We start from the raw sequence: 22834 nt of genomic DNA, 5'->3' as shown, positions 1-22834 counted from the left end.
GGGCTGAAAAACATTTTTGTAGGAAAAATTTGAAAATTTTATTTTTACGGCTCAATGTTATAAACTTCTGTGAAGCACCTGGGGGTTCAAGGTGCTCACCACACATCTAGATAAGTTCCCTGAGGGGTCTAGTTTCCAAAATGGTGTCACTTGTGTTTTTTTTCACTGTTGCAGGATTTTTTTCCTGAGCGTTTCTGCATCTCCCTGGCAGAAAAAACGCATGCGGATTGTACATGCGTTTTTTTTCCTGCCAGGGACAAGCGGATGTGAAGCGCTCTTCACATGCATTTTAGCATGCGGGTTGACGATTTTAGCATCACTTGGAAAGTGCTTGACAACTTGGTCACACTATATAATTCCATGCAAAAGGCATGGATTTATATAGTGTGACCTTAAAGAATGGTAAAAAATAAAAAAATAAATCTATACTTACCTTTTGATGGCCCCCGCAGTCTTTATTCGCTCCGTCCTGGCTTGCCGGCAGCTCGCGGTACACTGAAGGACCTGCCGTCACATGACTAAATGACGTCAGAGCAGGTCCTTCAGTCCACCGCGATCTGCCGGCAAGCGAAGACAAGCACACCGGGGGCCATCAGAAGGTAAATATAATATTTATTTTATTCTTTTTTTTACAGGTACTATGGTACCCAGGTCCAGAGGAGAATCTCCTGTCCTCCAGAGCCGGGTACCATCCGCACATTGAAACGCATGGAATGCGCATCTACAGATGCAGTGATGCGTAATCCATGCATTCCAATGCAAGTCAATGGTGGCGAAAACGCAGCGCTTCTGCAAAATAATTGGTAGTGCTGCGTTTTTTCCCGCAATAATAATCCGCAGCGGAAATTTCCACAGCATGTGCACAGCACATGCGGATTATCATTGGGGAACATGGCACACCTTCTACCAAGCGTTTTTTAAGCGTTTCTGCAGCGGAATTGCTGCTGCAAAAACACTTAAAAAACGCATCGTGGGCACAAAGCCTTACTCATACATTGTTAAGAGACAATGGATAAAAAAGTTCACATATTCTAACTAGGTCAGTGAAAAACAGGGATGAGAAAAACATTGAAATCACTAGGATGACAACTGAGAAAAAAATAGGAAGGTTTCTCTTGGATGGTGGCACTCACACAGATGTGTAAATCTATCCATAAGCAGGGTCTAACAGGCCACCATACCTGGCAGTCTCGAAGATCATTCTTTGACCTTAGGTCGTCATGACAACCATCAGCACCCTGCGATTGTCGCAGGGAAAAGGTGGACAATGGAGTGAGATGGAGCCCCCTTCATCTCACAACCATTTAAGAGTTGGGAAGTGGTTAAAAAGACGGTCCTAATCAGTCATTCACTGCTCCTTGACAGCTTAGAACTGGGAAGGATTCCAAAGAATAAAATGCAAGTTATACTCTTATCATCTTTTTCCAAAGACCTACATATCAATCTGTAATCGACTCCTGATCTAAAAGGCCCTGTTCACACTGTTTCTACAGTGTATCTGGGTGTTCCAGCTGAATCCCCCTAAAATGCCTGTACACAATACAGAAACGCAGTGTGAACAGAGCCTACCATGTGGTCATTAGATTACACAGTATTTTCAAGCTAACAGATTCTCTTTAGCAGCATATTCATGAAACAAAAATGTTTGCTGTGAGAAAATACCTTAAGGCTATGTTCACAAGTTGAATTTTTGCTGCATGTTTTTATGAAAATTAAAAGTGCTTTTTACAGTACCAGCAACACCTATAAGATTTCAGAAATCTCAAGCACACACATTGTTTTTTTTTTCCTGACTGAATTGAAAAACTGCTGCTTTTTTGAAAACTGCCTTTTTTCACCCATAGAAAGCAATGAGTAAGTGCAAAAACGTTGCCATCAGTTTAGTGGGAAAAAAACATGTACAACAGGATGTGAAACCCATTTATTTTTGTGATTTTCTCAAGTTTAAACCAAAATGTCTTGGTCTCCTCACATGAGAATGGCAGTTAGGATTAGTACAGTTTTATTAAATTAGTAATATTAAAGTAAACATTGCCTGACCAGGTGTGAAGCTGAACAATAACTGACCAACTCAAGGACCAACCAATGTGTGAAAGTAAACAGTGACAGACCTACCAAATGCACTCAATGCCCATGTGTTAAGTAAACTTTGCTTGAGCAATTCAACTTCCCCTGTTGTTTTCACATTTGCAATTGTGTATTTTTTCATGAACTGATATGAACTTTTTTGTTCAGAATAGTCACTATTTTTTCCACTAAATAATTTGATCAAATTGCCCTTTTTTCAAAAAATGTTTTATGGTTTCACATATGTCTTGCATTGGTGGCCTAACACTTTGTATTGTTCCTGCATGTATGGTGAAAGCAAAGCTGAACTTTGGGATCCTGAAACACGCAGCAAGAAATGCAGTAAAAAAAAAAAACTGTAAAAAAGCCAGCAAAACCTGCTTTTTATCTGCAGCTTTTTTACTGCAAAAAGATCAGGTTTTGCAGCAAAAAAACAGTGTGTGAACATAGCCGAAAAGAGTAACCTTTGTTTAAATTTGTACTCAATAAATCAATAGTAAATGTGAAAACAAGCAACTTTGTAAAAGATCTTATCAGAGAAATCTGCTTCTTTCTGCTACTGGACTGGAGGGAGCTCTGCTTCAAGCTCTTCCTTCCCTACATAGGAGATGACTGCTGCTATTGAAAAGAGTCTATCTCAGTAATGTGACATTCAGTCTTCACTGAATACAGATTTTACCTGTGAATGTTTAAAATGGATGATCTGTCCTGTCAGAGAATAAAGCAGATTTCTCTTATAAGATATATTACAAAGTTTCTTGTTTTCACGTGTATTATTGATTTATGTGATAATAATTAAAACAATGGTTACTCTTTAAAGTGAACCTGACAACTGCTGCCTAATCAACAGGTATGTTTGACTCTGAAATGCTGCGTTGTTTCAGCCAGTGTCTGATACATGCTGTCCGTGGATCGAAAAGCATGGATCAGTGGTCAGGTTCACTTTAAGTACATTTACAAAAATATGCAGAGATTGAAATGGTAAAAGTAGAAACATGGCTGCCTTCTTATATCAAACCTCTGACCAAAAGCTGTAGACCAAAAGCATTTAGTTGTAAGGAAACTTAAAAACATGGAAATATTTGAATAAGTATTCCTCTATATAGTAAAGTATATACGGTTGCACTCTTTGTACATACCTTTTTCCTTTCCTTTTCAAGAGCTCGACAGTGGTTGAAACATTCATCCAGACGAACGTGGAGTTCATAACCAGGAATATTTCTAGGCTTCACTGACTTCTGAGTGCTTAAAATAGCTGCCAAGCGTTGAAGGGAAGCATCACCATGTAATAGGTCATTGATCTGTGACCATGCTTGGCTCTGGTTTTCATAAGAGTATAGATCATGGCAGTCTATCATTGGGCGGACACGGTGACCCAAATTACTAGAAAACGGTGGCCTGAAGTTACTCAATGAGTTTAAGCTGAGGTTGCTACCCATACCACCCATCATCAGTCCATTGGATAAAAACATACTCTGTGGGTGGGTTAGTTTGCTGCTATTTAGCGTCTTATTGTCAACACTTACATTTCCCAGATTACTGTAAGAAAGAGAGCTGCTAAATAATTCTTTGTGGTTTTGGACCATGCTGTTAGGATTATCCTGGATGCTAAATGACATGTTTTGCTTCTTCTCTGGAATGGCCTTCTTCACATTTCTGTCTAGAGGGCTGTATAAGCTTGACACATTCTCACAGATGCCATTTAAAGTCTTCAGTCTTTTTTCAGCCACAGACTTAAACTTGTGGTCCTCTGTGGCTTTCTGAAAACCTCCCAGTGGCTTGTCAGAACTATTGTAACCATAGTCTATGGATGAGTATGTGGGATTTTCACTGTGAAATTTTTGGGCACTACTACCAGGCACGAGAGGAGAACGTACATTTAGATAGTTAGAAACAACTGCAGGATTTTTCTGAGAGATTGATAACATATTATCTGACTTCACATCATTGTTGTACACATTTTGAGAGTTTCTTTCCATCTGGCCATTTGTCCATGATAACTTGTCTGAATTATTGCTGGAAATGGAGGATAAAAAGCTGGAAAATTTAGTAAAGTCTGAATTTTGGAGTTCCTGTTTGGGTGGGTATCTTTGAAAATGATCAGTAATAGCCATATTATTGCCATATAGAGTTTTCATTCCAAATTCTGGCTTGTGATCATACTGAGAAACATAAAAGTCTTTCAGGAAAGATCTATCTGATACTGATGGTGCTGTCATTGGGATGGTAAATGTTTGGTCTGGAATATAATCATCAAAAGTTTGGCAATTCTGTTTTGCTTGGAGAAAATTACTGTATGTATCTGCATCTGAGACAGGTAATTCAGGTGAAAAATTCATGCAACTTTTGACATCCTGGAAGCCAGTCACAGAGCGTTTATTGTGCATGGTCTTACCATGAGCACTCATATTATACCTACCAACATCTTCAAAGTAACTCTTGTTTAATGTTGATACGAATGGATCTCTCTTCTGAAAGGAGTCTTTGGTTGTTTCAGATGATAAAAAGTTATTGAGGTGAGAGTACCCATGCGGATTTATTTTGGTATTTGTATTATAACTGTGCGGAGTATCAGTCTGGCATTTATATAGCCAATGTTCATCTTGTTCAAAATCATCTAAATCCTCCAAATGTTGTAATTCTGTACTGAGGACAGGCTCTGTACCATATAAACTCTTTTGCAGATTGATCAGATCATCAGATTGTTTAAAGTCTGGGAACAGGTCATAGTTCTCAGACAGGCTATTTATATGATATGGCCACGCAGATTTCAATATGGAAGAGCAAAACCTAACAAAAGTAATAAAACAAATTAAATTGCTTTGCATTAATCTTTTTTTTACTTACACAATGAAGCTATAATTCTTAGTACCCCAGAGCACATACAAGCATTATACAGTGACTGGAGAACCTGTTACCAACACAATCATTGTATACAGCGATTACCCCTCAATGCTATTCACCAGTCAGTAGTTTTACAGCTAATGCAGATCAATGTTTATAAGATACACTTTTATTTATAGGCTTTGTAGGAAGTGATGAAAAACAGCAAATTAAAAGCAAAAATTCTTTATTGTGACTTCATTAAAACAGAAGTATGGGCATGAAAAAACTGAATGCGTTTCAAGTCTGGCAGACTCTTAATTGTAGATATATGCGTAACAATATCTACGCTTTAAGGGGTTGCCCACTACTATTAATAATTGGCCATTCTATTTTTATGTTTAAAATGAGTATCTTTGTAAATACCTTGTTTCGCAGGTACTGCATGTTACTGCCGCTTACTGCCCGTGAGCGGCTGCAGCCGGCTGTGACATCTGATGTTACGTCAAGTTCCGGATGCAGACGGGGGTCTCTCTCTTCTGCGTTCCACGGTGCATGCCAGGCTGTGGGCGGGGTTACCCCGCTCACAACCCAGCATCCACCGCGTCACTGATGTCACGCCTCACTTGACATCAGCGGCGGGTGACGTGATGCCTGTGAGAGGCCAAGGATAGCGCCGCTCACAGGCAATAACTGCAAAGCAAGGTATTTACAAAGATAAGGTACTTATTTTCAACATAAGAATAGAATGGCCAAATATTAAAAGTAGTGGACAACCCATTTAAGAGTCAGCCAGACTTGAAATGTGTCAGTATTTTTCTATGCCAATGTTACTGTTTTGATGAAGTCACAATAATTTTTTTTTTGCTTTTAATTGGCTTTGCTGGATTGAAAAATCTTTTTCAACACTTGGAACAAAAATGCTTGATAGCTCACACGCCTTATCCATGTACAGTAGAGTGAACTGCCCAGGAACCGGATTGAACAACATAGATATATTGGATGGGATGAGTTGCATACACAAACTTTGTTACACTTCAAGCTTTGTACGTTAGGTTTACATCTATATACCAGCATACTCGGTGACCTACAGACCATAGTTACTGGGAGAAGGTGGAATAATCATTACTGAAAGTGCTAAAGAAATAGTATACATTTAAAAAAAAGTATAAACGGAATATGTCAGTAGGATCAGCCCTCCTAAGCCGTCTATATGGGCATGTAGGTCATAGGAAGCTGAATAACATAATACCTTGATATCTACGATCCGAAGTCTTACTCCAGACAAATACACATTTTTCTTAATATCTAAATGAGCTGTTCAGGACTATGGGCCGGACACAGATCTCCCTGAGAATCTGCCTCCAGAGCTTATTTTAAATAAAAGGGGTGTTACCAATGTGAGACATGCAATGGCTGACAGTCTGCTCTCCTGATCTACATGTCATACACCGGTAACGCCCATTTTCATTTAAAATAAGCAGAGTCTGATTTCAAGGGAGATCTTAGTCCGTCAGATATTAAGGTATCATGTTATTCAGCTTCCTATGACCTACATGCCCATATAGATGGCTTAAGAAGGTAGATTGTACTGACTGATTCCCTTTAAAGAGAACCCGTCAGGTCCCCAAATGATGTTAAACTGCAACCACTAGGTTGCAAAACCTTAATCCTGCATTAAAATTATCTATTTAAAATGCATCAATTTGTACAATATCAACTTAAATACTGCCGTAGCCAATATACTGTGCAAGATAACTAGTCTGGTGGATCGTTTAATCCCATGGACTAACCATTAACCAGTAGCTTCAATCATGCCCTATTGGGTGTGATACTCTGGAGGCAGTGCTCTCACACCCAGCCGACTGCTGTAGAGGAGCTCAGCACTGTGCCCAGAGTATGCGTGGGCGGTAATGCAGCCCTGTTATGCCCACTGTTTTAATAAATCTGTCCCCTTCCCTACCAATGTTTTCTTTCTATGTAAACACATATTGGCTCATAGCTAAGCTCCTCCGTGGAAGTTGGCTGGTCACGAGAGCATTGTCTCTGGGGCATGCACGATGCACTAATGAAGCCTATGGCACTACACCCGACTTCACCGCACAAGCCCCGGCATCTAAGACGTTGTGTGTATGCACAAGAGTTCAGGGACACAGGAAGTAAAGGGAACTTCAATTAAGCCCAAAGGAGCATGGTTGAAGCTACTGTGGGAGGATTAATAAGGGAGAGTAAAGGCCCCACCGGACTCATCCACGTTAATTTGCATATTGACTGCGGCGGCATACAAGTTGATTTTGCACAAATAGGTGAATTAATATAGTAAAAGAAATACATCATTTTAACTCTGGAATAAGGTTGTAAAATCTAGAGGTGGCATTTTAACACTAAATCTGTCCAAACACGTTACAATAACATGGTCATGGCATATATATAGAATAATGTAATTTCTACCATAAACTATACAAACAGATGCCAACGAGATTTGTGACCATATAAATGCAGGGAGTATATAATACACAACTTAGCTCTGACTGAACTTGCTTGGTTATTATTTATTACATGAATTCTATAGCAGCTAAGATGTGTGGATCCACTGACAGGCGCATCTAAGACATCATTTTAATAGGAGAACATTTTTGGATAAAGTTAGACAGGCAACACAAAATTGATATTTCTTCTCTTGGACGACATAGGTGACCTTGGGTATAGCTCTGCAGCTATTGTCCATATGATGTAGACCAACCTGCTTTGCAGGTGGATACGTTTTAGGTCAGGAATACATGGGTGTACTGATGTATCCTGTTACACAACCTGAAGGAGAACAATGTAACTTTTCTCCATCTCCAGGAAAAAGGGAGCCACTGCACAGCCCAAACCGACAGATGGCTCCATCCCAGCTCTCCCTCTCTCCAAGAAGAAAAATGCAAAATGATTGACTCCGTTAGATAGTGCTAGGTAAGTATTGTAGGCTATCCCTCCCTGCAGGTTCTTAACTCATTTTTTTGGACTTGATTTTAGTAGATTGCATATTCACCCCACTGACAGCATAATCACCTCTACACCATTTGTAGTGATACAGTCATGTCTGTAAACCAATCCCAAGCAATCCTCACCGCTCAGTCCCTACTACCTCCAAAACCAGATTAAGTGCACTGTCTAACACTAGCGGTATCACACCTCACTGAGGCATCTAGGTCTAGTGTGGACATGCCAGGGCTGGGCTGATCATGAACATGCTGGGCTGAGTCTGAGTGTGATAAATTCCTTTCACAGTCCAACTGTATGCTAAATCCAAAGAACGGGTTAGATATACCAGTCTAATCAAAACCTGTGTCAAAAGCCTCATCCTCTTTCCCTACTGCTAGGGTGATGCGGTGTGATGTTTTCTAGATGGGTGATGAACTCAGCGAAGAGTAAAATTGCTAAATTGGATTCTAGCCAGGAAGAGGAACAATGTCCTCAGTGGTCAACAGATTCATCTTGGTCGTCAAGGATACACTCCCACGGACAAGAATGCTTCCACCTCCAGACCTCCATATAGGTAGTTTCCTTTCTTCCCTTTGTGCTCTGACATTGAGGAAGCCCTTTCCACTGACTGAAATTTTCCAGATAGGGGCTTTTCTAAACCAAAACACTTAAATGTCATGGTACCCATGTCATGGAAGGAAGTGCTTCTGTTTGTGCAAAAAAAAGGTGTTTTAGTGAATTTCTCCCATCTTCCTTCAGATTGGGGTATCAGCTCACTTAAAAGGGAATCTGTCACCCCCCTGGGTGATATCAGACCTCTACTATGGGCATACAAGTGATAGAAAAGTAAATCTATACATACCTGTATGGCCCATAGCAAGGTCTGATTGCAGAGAAATCTGGTTTTATAAAGTCTGTCCTCCAGAGGCTTGGCGACCGGGGGACGCCAAGCAAACCCCTCCTATCTGCTTACTATTCCCCTAAATCGCCGCCTCTGTGCTAAATTACCATATCCCCCACTCCCCTGCACGTCACAGGGCCCTGTGACGTGCTCTGCGCTGCCTCCCCTCCCGCGCATGCGCAAAGCGCCGCTCCCATGGAACGCGCTTTGTTTCCCTCCGGCCCCGTTTGGCTAGATAGAGGAGCCTTTCTGCAGCCTTGTGCCCTGCAGCCCCAGCCAGATTAGTATTAGCCTATTTTTTGTAGCCTCATCTATTACATTGTAGGTTACCTTCCTGCATTGTAATAGCTACAAAAAGTTTGTGATACTATCGGTATTACATCTTTGGGCACATCCAGTGTCTTTTTGTGACATAAAAAAAACCCTAAATAAAGTTCACCAAACACTCCACTTTACAGTTGTGTAGGCCACATTAGCTCACTTTATAAAATTAGTGTTTCTTATACCTGTTAGCAGCTGTTCAGGAATAAGCACACTAAGCCCTTAGTACTTTTCTGCCTATCTTTATCAGTCTACCAAGATGAAGAAGGCAGGGAGTAAGGCATGTGGTCGTGGAGTTTCTGCAGGGAGAGGACGTGAGGATTCTGTGCCTGCAGGGAGAGGACGTGGGGATTCTGTGCCTGCTGCGGGCACCAGTGACTCCGCATCCCCCAGTTTTACCAGGGAACAGTCCTTTATGCACAGCTTTGTAAGAGCTAGCCGTACCCCACTTCTGCGGGAGGACCAAATTGAAGCCGTTGGCGGATGGATGGCAGCTAAAGCATCGACTTCAATTAGTTCCAGATCCTCTCAGGTCCTGAGCACTGAAGAGCACCCATCTGTCTCTTCACCACCTGCCAAATTGCCCAGGAAGTCAGAGAGCCCTGGACAGGAGCCATCTCTACTTCTGTTCTCTGAATCTCTGGACTTGGAAAGAGGGGGCCAGCCAAGCAGAATTCGAGAATTTGAAGAAGAGGTAGTATGCAGTGATGCACAACCGTTTTGTCTCTCTGAATCTGAAGAGGCGGGTGGGCCAGTGCCTATGGTCAGCAGCACACCTCAGTACGCATCTGATGATGAGACTCAGGTGCCACTTTCTGGTGCGTACTGTGCTGTCGAGACTACCCAGGAGAAGCAGTTGTTTGAAGAGGGTGGTGTAGATGATGAGGTCCTTGACCCATCATGGCGTGAGGAACAGGAAGGTGGTGGGAGCAGCTCTGAGGAAGAGATTCCCCGAAAGACCCAAAAAGGAGGGAGAGGGAGGGGGCAGACTTGGTTGCCTGTAGCCTCCACTTCGGCACCCATTAGGAGCATAGCTCTTCCAAAAACCAAAGCGGCAGTGCCTGGTCCTTTTTTGACACAGTTGCAGATGACATTTGCTTTGTCAAATGCAAGCTGTGTAATCAGAAGGTGAAAAGAGGGAAAAGTGTCAGCAACCTCAATACCACAAATATGTGGAAACATGTGCGGACCAAGCACGTGGTGGAGTTACAAAGACACACTGAAGACCTAGGCCAACCTACAGTGCCACCTACCACCTCTTCAGCTCGTGTTGAAGCCTCTTCCTCCAGCTCACGCACAGCTGGTTCGACTTCCTCACAGGATCGCCATGGAAGAATCTCTGGCACTGTTGTACAGAGACACAGTGTCATTCCATCCACAGCGCCTCGTTCCCTGTCATCCTCACACTCCCAGGCCAGTCTACAGCCATCGTTAGCACAGGCATGAGAGAAAAGGCGCCCATACTCGGCAAACCACCCCCGAGCACATGCTCTGAATGCTGGCATTGCAAAACTACTGGCCCTTGATATGCTATCATTCAGGCTGGTGGAGACTGACACCTTCCGTAACTGTATGGCATTGGCAGTCCCACAATACAACGTGCCCAGCCGCTTTTATTTCAGCAGGCATGCCGTCCCTGCCCTGCAACAGCATGTGGAGGGAAAAATTAAACATGCGCTACAAAACGCCGTCAGTAGCAAGGTCCACCTGACCACCGATGCGTGGACCAGTAAGCATGGACAGGGACGATACCTTTCCCTCACTGCCCATTGGGTAAATGTTGTGGAGCCGGGTACAGATCTTGAGAGTGGCGCTGTACGTGTTCTGCCAACTCCAAGGATTGCAGGAATCCAGTCTGTACACATTGACTCCTCCTCATACTCCAGTTCCTCTGAATCAGCGCTGCAGGAGCCGTCACGGTCTACCTCCACATCGACCCGTGAACGACCGATATGAGCACAGCCGTATTAAAATTTATTTCTTTGGGGAATCAAAGCCACACAGCGCAGGAGCTCTGGAATGCCATCAAGCAGCAGAGCGACGTGTGGTTTGTGCCAGCGAATCTCCAGCCAGGCATGGTAGTCTGTGACAATGGCCGAAATCTGGTGGCAGCTCTGGGCCTAGGCAACCTCACTCACATCCCATGTCTGGCACATGTGCTCAACTTGGTCGTGCAGAGTTTTTTGAGGGACTATCCGGATCTTGATGCACTGCTGCACAAGGTCCGCATAGAGTGCGCTCACTTGCGGCGTTCCAGCAACGCAAGATCGCGCATTGCAGCTCTGCAGCGCCGATTACGTCTTCCGGAACATCGCATCATATGTGACCTACCCACCAGGTGGAATTCAACGTTACATATGTTGGAGAGGTTGTGTGAGCAGCAGGCAGCAGTAATGGAGAACCAGCTGCAGCAGGCGCAAACGAGTCGCAGTGCGCGCCATTCACACTTCACCACTACTGAGTGGGCCTCTATGAAGGACATTTGCCACGTTTTGCGTGCTTTCGATTATTCCACGCAGATGGCGAGAGCAGATGAGGCACTAGTCAGCATGACTATCCCCCTTATCTGCCTGCTTGAAAAAACACTGCAAGCACTAAGGGAGGAGGTTTTAGAAGAGGTGGAGGATGAGGAGTCACAAATGCCCTCTGCTTCTGTACAGTCTGCGCAACGTGGTTCCTCACAAAGGCCTAGGCAGGGGACACTTTGTGAGGAGGATGAGGAGGAGTCAATGGTGGAGGAAGACATCTGTCCAGAGGAGGGAGGTACACAATGCTCTAGTAGTCAGTATCTAGAGCGAGGGTGGGGTGATGCAGAGCAGGCAGAGATCACGCCTCAAGCAGGGGACAGCGTTTCTTGGCCAGTTGGCAGTCTGCAGCACATGGTTGATTTCATGCTGCAGTGCCTGAGAAACGACCGCCGCATCGCCCACATTCTCAACACGGCTGATTATTGGGTGTCCACCCTCCTAGATCCTCGCTACCGGGACAACTTACAAAGCCTCATAACACCGTTGAACCGGGAGCGTAAAATGCGGGAGTACCAAGACGCACTGGTGCATTCCATCATGTTCTCCATTCCAACCGAGAGCAGTGCTGCTAGTGCTTTACAAAGCATCTCAGTGCGTCGAGGCAGAGGAGGAAGCTCTGCACAAAGAGGGAGCAGAAGCAGCGCCTCAGCACAAGGCATGACCAGTATGGCCCAAATGTGGCAAAGTTTTGTGTCCCCGCCGCCACAAATGTCTACACCATCACAGACGGCTCCAGTCAGCAGGAGGCAACGTTTCCGTCAGATGGTGACAGACTACATGTCTTGCCCTCTCAGTGTACTCCCAGATGGCTCTTCCCCCTTCAAGTTTTGGGTCTCTAAGCTGGATATATGGCCAGAGCTTAGCCAGTATGCATTGGAGGTGCTGGCTTGCCCTGTTGCTAGTGTATTATCGGAACGCGTCTTTAGTGCCGCAGGTGGTGTACTAACAGACCGTCGCATGCGCCTATCCTACGATAACATTGACCGGCTTACTTTTCTGAAAATGAACAAGGCCTGGATCTCGCATGAATTTGCCAGTCCTCTTCCAGAATAAATAATTGGTTGGCAACAGTATCCAGGTCTCCTGTTGTGTTCAAGTTTCTACCACCTGAACTGTAATCCCTGAGCCCCAACACCGCCAGTTGCTGCTCAGAAGTGCCGTCTGCACAGTCAACACTTGCTGCCGTGTTATTGGGGTTCAGTAACGTCAGCTGATCCCCTGATGTGTGTTCGGCAAAATTCTCCTGCTCTGTCCACATCCACTATACTACTAATTTAAAACTTGGTCCAATTACACCTCTGGCTCCTCTGTTTTCAGTATTTACCCTGAGCTCCAACACCGCCAGTTGCTGCTCAGAAGTGCCGTCTGCACAGTCAACGCTTGCTCCAGTGTTATTGGGGTTCAGTAACGTCAGCTGATCCCCCAGCTGTGTGTACGGCAATTTCTCCTGCTCTGTCCACATTCTCACTACTACTACAGATTTAAAACTTGCTCCAATTACACCTCTGGCTCCTCTCGGTTTTCAGTATTATCCTTGAGCTCCAACACCGCCAGTTGCTGCTCAGAAGTGCCGTCTGCACAGTCAACACTTGCTGCCGTGTTATTGGGGCTCAGTAACGCAGCTGATCCCCAGCTGTGTGTCCGGAAAATTCTCCTGCTCTGTCCACATTCACTGTACTACAGATTTAAAACTTGCTCCAATTACACCTCTGGCTTCACTCTTTTTTCAGTATTTACCCTGGGTTACAGCCCCGCCAGCTGTTTCCCGGCAGTGTCTTTGGCAGGGTACTCCCTCCTGCCCAGCCTGGTTCCAGCACGCCAGCTGTTTCCGGGTAGTGTCAACGTCACTTTGCCTCCAATACGTTGTCCTGTCGTGTTGCTGTCGGGTTAGCCGACTCTATGGTGCCTGCAGCTTAGGTGACTCCTATGTGGGCTGCGGGAGCTGGCAATGAAGGCTGGTTCCATAGTGCCAATAGGACAAGCACCCCCTGTGGGACTGTGGGTTTCGGTAACTCAGGCCGGCTCGCGGCCTTGCAACTTTTTTTTTCATGGGTACCTTGTGCTACCTATCCGAGTTCCAGTAAAGTCAGCTGGTTCTCGGCAGTGCCTTTGGCTTAGGTGCCTCCTTCTCGGTATCCAAGTTCCACCAACGTCTGCTGGTCCTTGGTAGTGCTTTCTGGCACAGGTACCTCCTGCTTAGTAACCGAGTTCCAGTACCGTCAGCTGGTCTTCGGTAGTTCCATTGGCTCTTGTACCTTCTGCTACCCATTCGGGTTCCAGTACCGTCAGCTGGTTCCCGGCAGTGTCTTTAGCACGGGTACTCCCTTCTGCCCAGCCTGGTTCCAGCACGCCAGCTGTTTCCGGGTAGTGTCAACGTCACTTTGCCTCCAATACCGTCAGCTGGTTCTCGGCAGTTCCTCAGCCTTCTTGTACCTTCTGCTACATTTCGAAATTCAAGCTTTTTGAAATGGTTCTTGGTAATCACTCTGGATCTCCCAGACGACGACCCTGAAGACAAGGACCCTGAAGACAACCCCGAAGAAGACGAGGACCCCGAAGACGAAAACCACCCCGAAGAAGACGAGGACTCCGAAGACGAGGACCCTGAAGACCACCCCGAAGACCAAGAAGATAACCCTGAAGAAGATGACCAAGAGGACAAAGAACAAGAAGACAACCACCAAGATACAGAAGAACAAGAGACAGAAAACCAAGAAGCAGAAGAACAAGAAGCTGCAGAACAAAACGTGGAAGAACATTAAGCATAAGACTAAAAATCAGAGCAAAAGATATTATCTAAATTATAAGCAGAAGAAGACTAAGCAGTGTATGGGGGTAATTCCGTTCCTCCTCGTGGTGCCCCTGGAAAAGACCTGCTGCTGCAGGCCAAACTGAACGCGGACAAATCCTGTTGTAAATCTTTTGTGACAGGCAGAACGAAAGGTGTAATCTTCAAACTTTTATAGATAACAACTACAGGAATGCCTGTCACAAATAAGAATATGATGAAGAAGAAGAATATGAAGAAGATGAAGAAGTAGAATATGAAGAATGTAAAAAAAAAAAGAATAATACTAAGGTGAAGAAGAAGAAGATGAAGAAGGAGAAGAAGAAGTTGATGAAAAAGATGCTGAAGATGATGGAGAAAGTGTGGGAGAAGTAAAAAAGAAGGTGAAGAGCATGGAAGTAGTGAAACATAAATATCTGACAAAATATAAAAAAAATTAACATAGTCAATATTTTTGTAACTCAGAACGTCTTAAAAAAAATACTAATTCCTGCTATTCCATTTGATTGGGCTAAACCTCTATGCCTTTATTGTCTCCCCCACCTCCCCCAATACATTCTACATTATTCTTAGTTGTTTTCCTTCATGTAGAATTAACCTACAATTAAAGAAAGGGTTTATTTTCATTCCGATATTTGTGTCCCATTGACTTGCATTGGTTTCCGGTATCGGAATCGGCGATATCCGATATTTTTGGGTATCGGTCCGATACAATCTGATCCGATATTTCTCGATATCGGAAGGTATCGCTCAACACTAATCAACTCCTAAAATATATAATAAATTGGGTACAGTAGTTCAATGCAGTATGAGCTGTAATCTTTTTCATAAGAATTTGGGAAAGTTATGAAATGTCCTATAAATTTGTATTCGATTCCTGATCTAAGAACCTAGACATTTAGCGCAAATCAAATTAAATGTTTTTGTTGTGTGTCCGTCCACCGACAAATACACCAAAAATATGACACATGTCAACAATATAGTGAAAATATATCAAATTTTATTAATACAATTACAAATATTATAAGATATAGACAAAAGGGAAAAAGGAATGCCCAACAAAATGGCACCCAGGGTACATAAGTACAATGTTCAATAAGAATCAATACAAAGAATTATCATCTGTGTGTGATCATATGATAGAACCTAATGATGCTTAGGGCATGGTATACCAATATGCAGAAACAATTCCTGATGACAGTGGATCACTATAGTAAAGTGCATTGCGCTCAAACAGTAGATCCACCGTAATAGGTCACAATTGGTGCAGATATATATAATCTAGGCAAACCATGTCCATAACATCACATATTCAATAGCAAATTGTGACAAGTAGGTACAAAAAGCATACCAGAAGATATAGATACTGACTGGTATAAAAAGAAGCTGTTGACCAATCAGAAGAGATGTTGCAGGTCACGTGTTGTTAACAGCTGTGTATGTCAATCACCATGCATGGTGTGGTCGGAGTCACTTTCTGTCTGAAGGACGCGTTTCTTAGGAGCGCGATCCTCCGGAAGGAAGTTGTGCCGGCATGCGTGTCATCCTGGAATGCAATGCAAATTCAGTGATCACAAGCTAAGTCCCCTGATAGAAACCTTACCCTTTTACCTTAAGGACACCTCAGACCTGCTGAAAAAGATTGATGGGATCCAAGTTGATGAAGATGTTACCATAGTCACCTGTAATGTCGAATCCCTTTATATATCAATTCGACACAAAGATGGGATCAAGAGTGGAGACCTTTCTCACTATGTCTGACATTGACGGTGAGTTATGTGAGCTTGTTATCACTCTACTGCAATTTGTGTCGAGTCACAATTTTTTCTCTTTTCAGACTCCTTCTATCTGCAGCTCCAGGGAACGGAAATGGGGGCGGCATGCGCCTCCTCATATGCCAACCTGTTCCTGGGGCTGTGGGAGAGGGAGATCTTCATGACCAACCCAGTACCCCAAAACCACAGGGTCCTGTACTGGGGTTGTTTTATTGACAACATCTTCTTTTTGTGGCAGGGTTCCAAGGAAGATCTTACGTGCTTCATATCTACCTTGAACAACAATGATTTCAATATCAAATTAACTTTTAAAGCCAGCAGGCATCACATTGATTTCCTTTTGGACATTGACCCACATGGGTTTATTCAGACAGACGTTTTTCGGATATCGATTGCAGTCAATACCCTCCTACATGCTGAGTATCACACCCTAAGACCCTTATCAATAGCATTCCAGTAGGACAGTTCCTGAGGATGCGTCGCATTTCGACCAATGATGCTCAATTTGAACATCAAGCTGAAGAACTGAAAGATAGATTCCGAAGTAGGGGGTATAATGAAAGTGTGATTCAGCTGAGTTATCGGAGGGCTAAATTCTCTAGGAGAAATGATCTGTTGTATAAACCACAGAGGTCTGAGCGACGAGATTTGGTGAGGTTCATCTCCATATACAATGCCTGGAGTAGAGAGATGTGGAAGGCCCTCAAAAAACACTGGCAAATTTTATTGTTAGAACAGTCACTGGCGCCTTACATTCTTAAGAATCCTACAATTACATACAGGCGTTCACAAAATTTCAGAGACCTTCTGGTCAAGAGTCATCTAGAGAATCCCAAAGATAATCTCCTCTTTGGGTCTAAAAGTCCAGTGTGGGGCTGCAGCTCTTGTGGAAAATTCGTCGCCTGTCCAAATATTGAATCAACCGAAAACAATTATGAATGCGGACAAAACGAGGAGTTTCAATATCACTCACACCATCTCATATGGTACCATAGGAGTCCTTTACAGTGCAAGAAACTGCATGAGAGGTGGATAACATTGAGGAATTGATAACTCTGCTCCGCCACGTCAAGGAATATCACAATTCTGACTCCTCTGCATTGAAGGTCAGTGGCATTGATAAGAGTTTATGTAGGTGTACGTGGGCATAATTGGAAGAATCTGTTGGCACAAAAGGAAAGGAAAAAATTTCCAAGTGTGGTGAAATTGCAAAAAAAAATAAAAAAATGGCGCCATTTTCCAAGACCCGTAGCGTCTCCATTTTTTGGGATCTGGGGCCTGGTGGGGGCTTATTTTTTGCGCACTGAGCTGAAGTTTTTATTGATACCATTTTGGGGTAGATCCAATGTTTTGATCGCCCGTTATTGCATTTTACTGCAATGTTGTGACGACCAAAAAACGTAATTCTGGCAATTAGAATTTTTTTCTCGTTACGCCGTTTACCGATCGGATTAATTCTTTTTTTATATTGATAGATGGGGCGATTCTGAACGTGGCGATACCAAATATGTGTATGTGGTTTTTTTTTATTATTATTTTATTTTGAATGGGGCGAAAGGGGGGTGATTTAAACATTTATATATTTTTTTATTTTTTAAAAAACATTTTTTTCACTTTTTGCTTGCTTCTATAGTCTCCATAGGAGACTAGAAGCAGCACTTGTCTGATCGCCTCTGCTACATACAGATGACCAGTAGATCACCTGTATGTAGCAGAAATGGTCCTGTGCTATAAGCGACGACCACTAGGTGGCGCTCATAGCGACCAGCTCATGACAACCACTGGAGTCTGCAGCAGACCCAGGGTTGTCATGCCCACCCATCGGTGACCGGCGATCACGTGACGGGGTCACCGATGGGCGGGGTAAGTGACGCGCTTCTGGCGTGGCGCTGTTAAATGCACCTGACAAATTTTGTTTGAATGCAAATTGCACATTTTCTGTTAGTACAATAAACCTCATTTCAAGGCAGAAACATTACTGTGTCCAACAGTTATTACATATATCAAACTGAAATAGCTGTTGCAAAAACACCAATTTTTATAAAACATTAAGCTTAAGATTAATAGGGGTGCCCAAACTTTTTCATATAACTGTACAGGTGTATCTCACTAAATTAGAATATTATCAAAAAGTTAATGTATTTCAGTTCTTCAATACAAAAAGTGAAACTCATATATTATATAGAGTCATTACAAACAGAGTGATCTATTTCAAGTGTTTATTTCTGTTAATCTTGATGATTATGGCTTACAGCCAATGAAAACACAAAAGTCATTATCTCAGTAAATTAAAATAATTAACAAAAAACACCTGCAAAGGCTTCCTAAGAGTTTAACCCCTTTACCCCCCCCCCCTCCCCAAGGTGGTTTGCACGTTAATGACCAGGCCGATTTTTACAATTCAGACCACTGTCACTTTATAAGGTAATAACTCTGGAACGCTTCACGGATCCCACTGATTCTGAGACTATTTTTTCGTGACATATTGTACTTCATGATAGTGGTGAAATTTCTTCGATATCACTTGCGTTTATTTGTGAAAAAAGCGGAAATTTGGAGAAAATGTAGAAAATTTCGCAATTTTTAAAATTTGAATCTTTATGCCCTTAAATCAGAGAGATATGTCACAAAAAATAGTTAATAAATAACATTTCCCACAAGTCTACTTTACATCAGCACAATTTTGGAAACAAAATTTTTTTTCATTAGGAAGTTATAAGGGTTAAAAGTTGACCAGCGATTTCTAATTTTTACAACAAAATTTACAAAACCATTTTTTAGGGACTACATCACATTTGAAGTGACTTTGAGGGGCCTTTATGACAGAAAATACACAAAAGTGACACCATTCTAAAAACTGCACCCCTCAAGGTGCTCAAAACCACATTCAAGAAGTTTATTAACCCTTCACGTGCTTCACAGGAATTTTTGAAAAGGGGAAGAAAACAAAAATGTTACTTTAAACCCCCCCTTTTTTTTTTGCATGGGTATTAGGAAAAATGGACCCCAAAATTTGCTGTGCAATTCCTCCTGAGCACGCCAATACCACCCATATGTCGTGGAAAACCACTGTTTGGGTGCATGGCAGCGTTCGGAAGGAAAGAACCGCCATTTGACTTTTTGAATGTAAAATTTGCTTAAATAATCAGCGGATGCCATGTTGCGTTTGGGGAGCCCTTGATGTGCCTAAACAGTGGAAACCCCCCACAAGTGACTCCATTTCAAAAACTACACTCCTCAAGGATTTTATCAAGGGGTATAGTGAATATTTTGAAACCAGAGCCTCTGTGCGGGCGAAATCGCCAGGGCGTACTAATACATATCTGGCCCATAAGTCCCATGCCACAGATACGTATTAGTACGCCTTGGTACACAAAGGGGTTAAAAAGGACCCTTAGACTGTTTCAGTAGGCTTCACAATCATGGGGAAGACTGCTGTCTTGACAGATGTCCAGAAAGCAGTCACTGACACACTCCACAAGGTCCCAGAGTTCCAATTTTCATTTGGAAATCAAGGTCTCAGAGTCTGGAAGAAGAGTGGAGGCACACAATCCAAGCTGCTTGAGGTCTAGTGTGAAGTTTACACAATCAGTAATGGTTTGGGGAGCCATATCATCTGCTGGTGTAGGTCCACTGTGTTTTATCAAGACCAAAGTCAGCGCAGCCGTCTACCAGGAAATTTTAGAGCACTTCATGCTTCCCTCTGCCGACAAGCTTTTTGGAGATGGAAATTTCATTCTCCAGCAGGACTTGGCACCTGTCCACACTGCCAAAAGTACCAATACCTGGTTTAAAAACCAACAGTATCACTGCGCTTGATTGGCCTGCAAACTCACCTGACCTTAACCCCATAGAGGATCTTTGGGGTATTGTCAAGAGGAAGATGAGAGACACCAGACCCAACAATGCAGACGAGCTGAAGGCTGCTATCAAAGCAACCTGGGCTTCCATAACACCTCAGCAGCGCCACAGGCTGATCGCCTCCGGCCACGCCGCATTGATGCAGTAATTGATGCAAAAGGAGCCCCGACCAAGTATTGAGTGCATTTACTGAACATACATTTCAGTAGGCCAACATTTCGGATTTTAAAAACATTTTTTTCCAGCTGTTGTTATAAAGTATTCTAATTTACTGAGATAATGATTTTTGTGTTTTCATTGGCTGTAAGCCATAATCATCAACATTAACAGAAATAAACACTTGAAATAAATCACTCTGTGTGTAATGACTCTATATAATATGAGTTTCACTTTTTGTATTGAAGAACTGAAATACATTAACTTTTGATGATATTCTAATTTAGTGAGATGCACCTGTATATACAGTGAGGGAAATAAGTATTTGATCCCTTGCTGGTTTTGTAAGTTTGCTCATTGACAAAAATATGAACAGTCTATAATTTTAAGGGTAGGTTAATTTTAACATTGAGAGATAGAATATCCAAAAAAAAATCAAGAAAATCACATTGTATAAATTAGATACATTTATTTGCATTTTGCAGTGAGAAATAAGTATTTGATCCCCAACAAACGATTATGAGTTCTGGCTCCTAAAGACCAGTTAGACGCTCCTAATCAACTTGTTATCTGCATTAAACACAGCTGTCTTACATAGTCACCTGTATAAAAGACTCCTGTCCAAAGACTCAATTAATCAGTCAGACCCTAACCTCTACAACATGGGCAAGACCAAAGAGCTTTCTAAGGATGTCAGGGACAAGATTGTAGACCTGCACAAAGCTGGAATGGGCTACAAAACCATAAGTACGATGCTGGGTGAGAAGGAGACAACTGTTGGTACAATAGTAAGAAAATGGAAGAAATACAAAATGACTGTCAATCGACATAGATCTGGGGCACAATGGAAAATCTCACCTAATGGGGTATCCTTGATCATGAGGAAGGTAAGAGATCAGCTTAAAACTACACGGGGGGAACTTGTTAAAGATCTCAAGGCAGTTGGGACCACAGTCACCAAGAAAGCCATTGGTAACACATTACGCCTTAAAGGTTTAAAATCTTGCAGTGCCGCAAACTCCCCCAGCTCAAGAAAGCACATGTGCAGGCCCGTCTGAAGTTTGCCAATGAACACCTGGATGACTCTGTGAGTTATTGGGAGAAGGTGTTGTGGTCAGATGAGACAAAAATTGAGCTCTTTGGCATTAACTCAACTCGCCGTGTTTGGAAGAAGAATAAGAATGAGTACAACCCTAAGAACATCGTCCCAACCATGAAGCATGGTGGGGGAAACATTATACTTTGCGGGTACTTTTCTGTAAAGGGGACATGATGACTGCAACGTACTGAAGGGAAGATGGATGGGGCCATGTATCGCAAGATTTTGGCCAACAACCTCCTTCCCTCAGTAAGACCATTGAAGATGGGTGATGGCTGGGTCTTCCAGCAAGACAATGACCCAAAACATACAGCCAAGGCAACAAAGGAGTGGCTCAAAAAGAAGCATAGTAAGGTCATAGAGTGGCCTAGCCAGTCTCCAGACCTTAATCCCATAGAAAACTTATGGAGGGAGTTGAAGCTCCAAGTTGCCAAGTGACAGCCTCAAAATCTTAATGATTTAGAGATAATATGTAAAGAGGAGTGGACCAAAATTCCTCCTGACATGTGCGCAAACCTCATCATCAACTACAAAAAACGTCTGACTGCTGTGCTTGCCAACAAGGGTTTTGCCACCAAGTATTAAGTGTTGTTTGCCAGAGGGATCAAATACTTATTTCTCACTGCAAAATGCAAAAAAAAAATATCTAATTTATACAATGTGATTTTCTTCATTTTTTTGGATATTCTAGCTCTCAATGTTAAAATTACCAACCCTTAAAATTATAGACTGTTTATGTCTTTGTCAGTGGGCAAACTTACAAAAACAGCAAGGAACCAAATACTTATATATATATAAATATATATCTCGTATATATTTTTGCACATATGTTCACTACACTAGGTAGTATTATGTATGTTGTATATTTTTATTGATATCCAACCTTTTGTCACTATTTGCACTTTAGGTCTATATTTACATCGATACTTACCCTGGATGAGATTTGCATTTATACATTTCATAATATAATTTTAGTACACAGACATGTTTAATGTATTGTATTCTGATTTTTCCCCTTTTTCCCACAAGCAGCACGGCGCTTCATTTATCCCATGCGTCTCACTGTGGAATGCATTACATTATCTACATGTGAGTCCAGTAGTCACTTCCGGTCATGCCCCCTTGAGTTCCAGGATGACACGCACACCGACGCAGTTTCCTTCCGGAGGATCGCGCTCCTAGGAGACGCGTCCTTCAGACAGGAAGTGACGCCGGCTGCACCATGCATGGTGATTCACATACACAGATGTGAACAACACATGTGACCTGCAACATCTCTTCTGATTGGCCAATAGCTTCTTTTTATACTGTCCTCACCACTTACCCATATATTGTCGTCAAAGCATAAAGCGAAATGCGCGTCGGATGAGCGGTGGCGCCCTGGGGTCAGTATCTATATAATCTGTTATACTTTATATACCTACTTGGCACAATTTGCTATTGGATATGTGATGTTATGGACATGGTTTGCCTAGATGATATACAGTTAGGTCCATATATATTTGGAAGAGACAACATTTTTCGAATTTTGGTTCTAGACATTACCAA

At 42.7% G+C, this 22834-nt stretch overlaps 1 protein-coding gene across 1 annotated transcript in view; it reads right to left on the bottom strand.

The window, feature by feature from the left end:
* The window catches only part of MEIOC (meiosis specific with coiled-coil domain), a 68385-nt gene that overhangs the window by 28058 nt on the left and 17493 nt on the right, over nucleotides 1–22834 (bottom strand). The window contains exon 4 of the mRNA XM_073681556.1: nucleotides 3207–4857. Within this exon, the coding sequence (XP_073537657.1) occupies nucleotides 3207–4857 (1651 nt within the window). The remainder of the gene's footprint in view (nucleotides 1–3206; nucleotides 4858–22834) is intronic.

The sequence above is a fragment of the Phyllobates terribilis genome, unplaced genomic scaffold, assembly GCF_046119375.1.
Source record: "Phyllobates terribilis strain yellow unplaced genomic scaffold, ASM4611937v1 Scaffold_5__5_contigs__length_657084704, whole genome shotgun sequence".
NCBI classification, from domain to species: Eukaryota; Metazoa; Chordata; class Amphibia; order Anura; family Dendrobatidae; genus Phyllobates; species Phyllobates terribilis.
The sequence above is the reverse complement of the archived record's forward strand: the minus strand, read 5'-3'. Positions and strand labels throughout refer to the sequence as shown.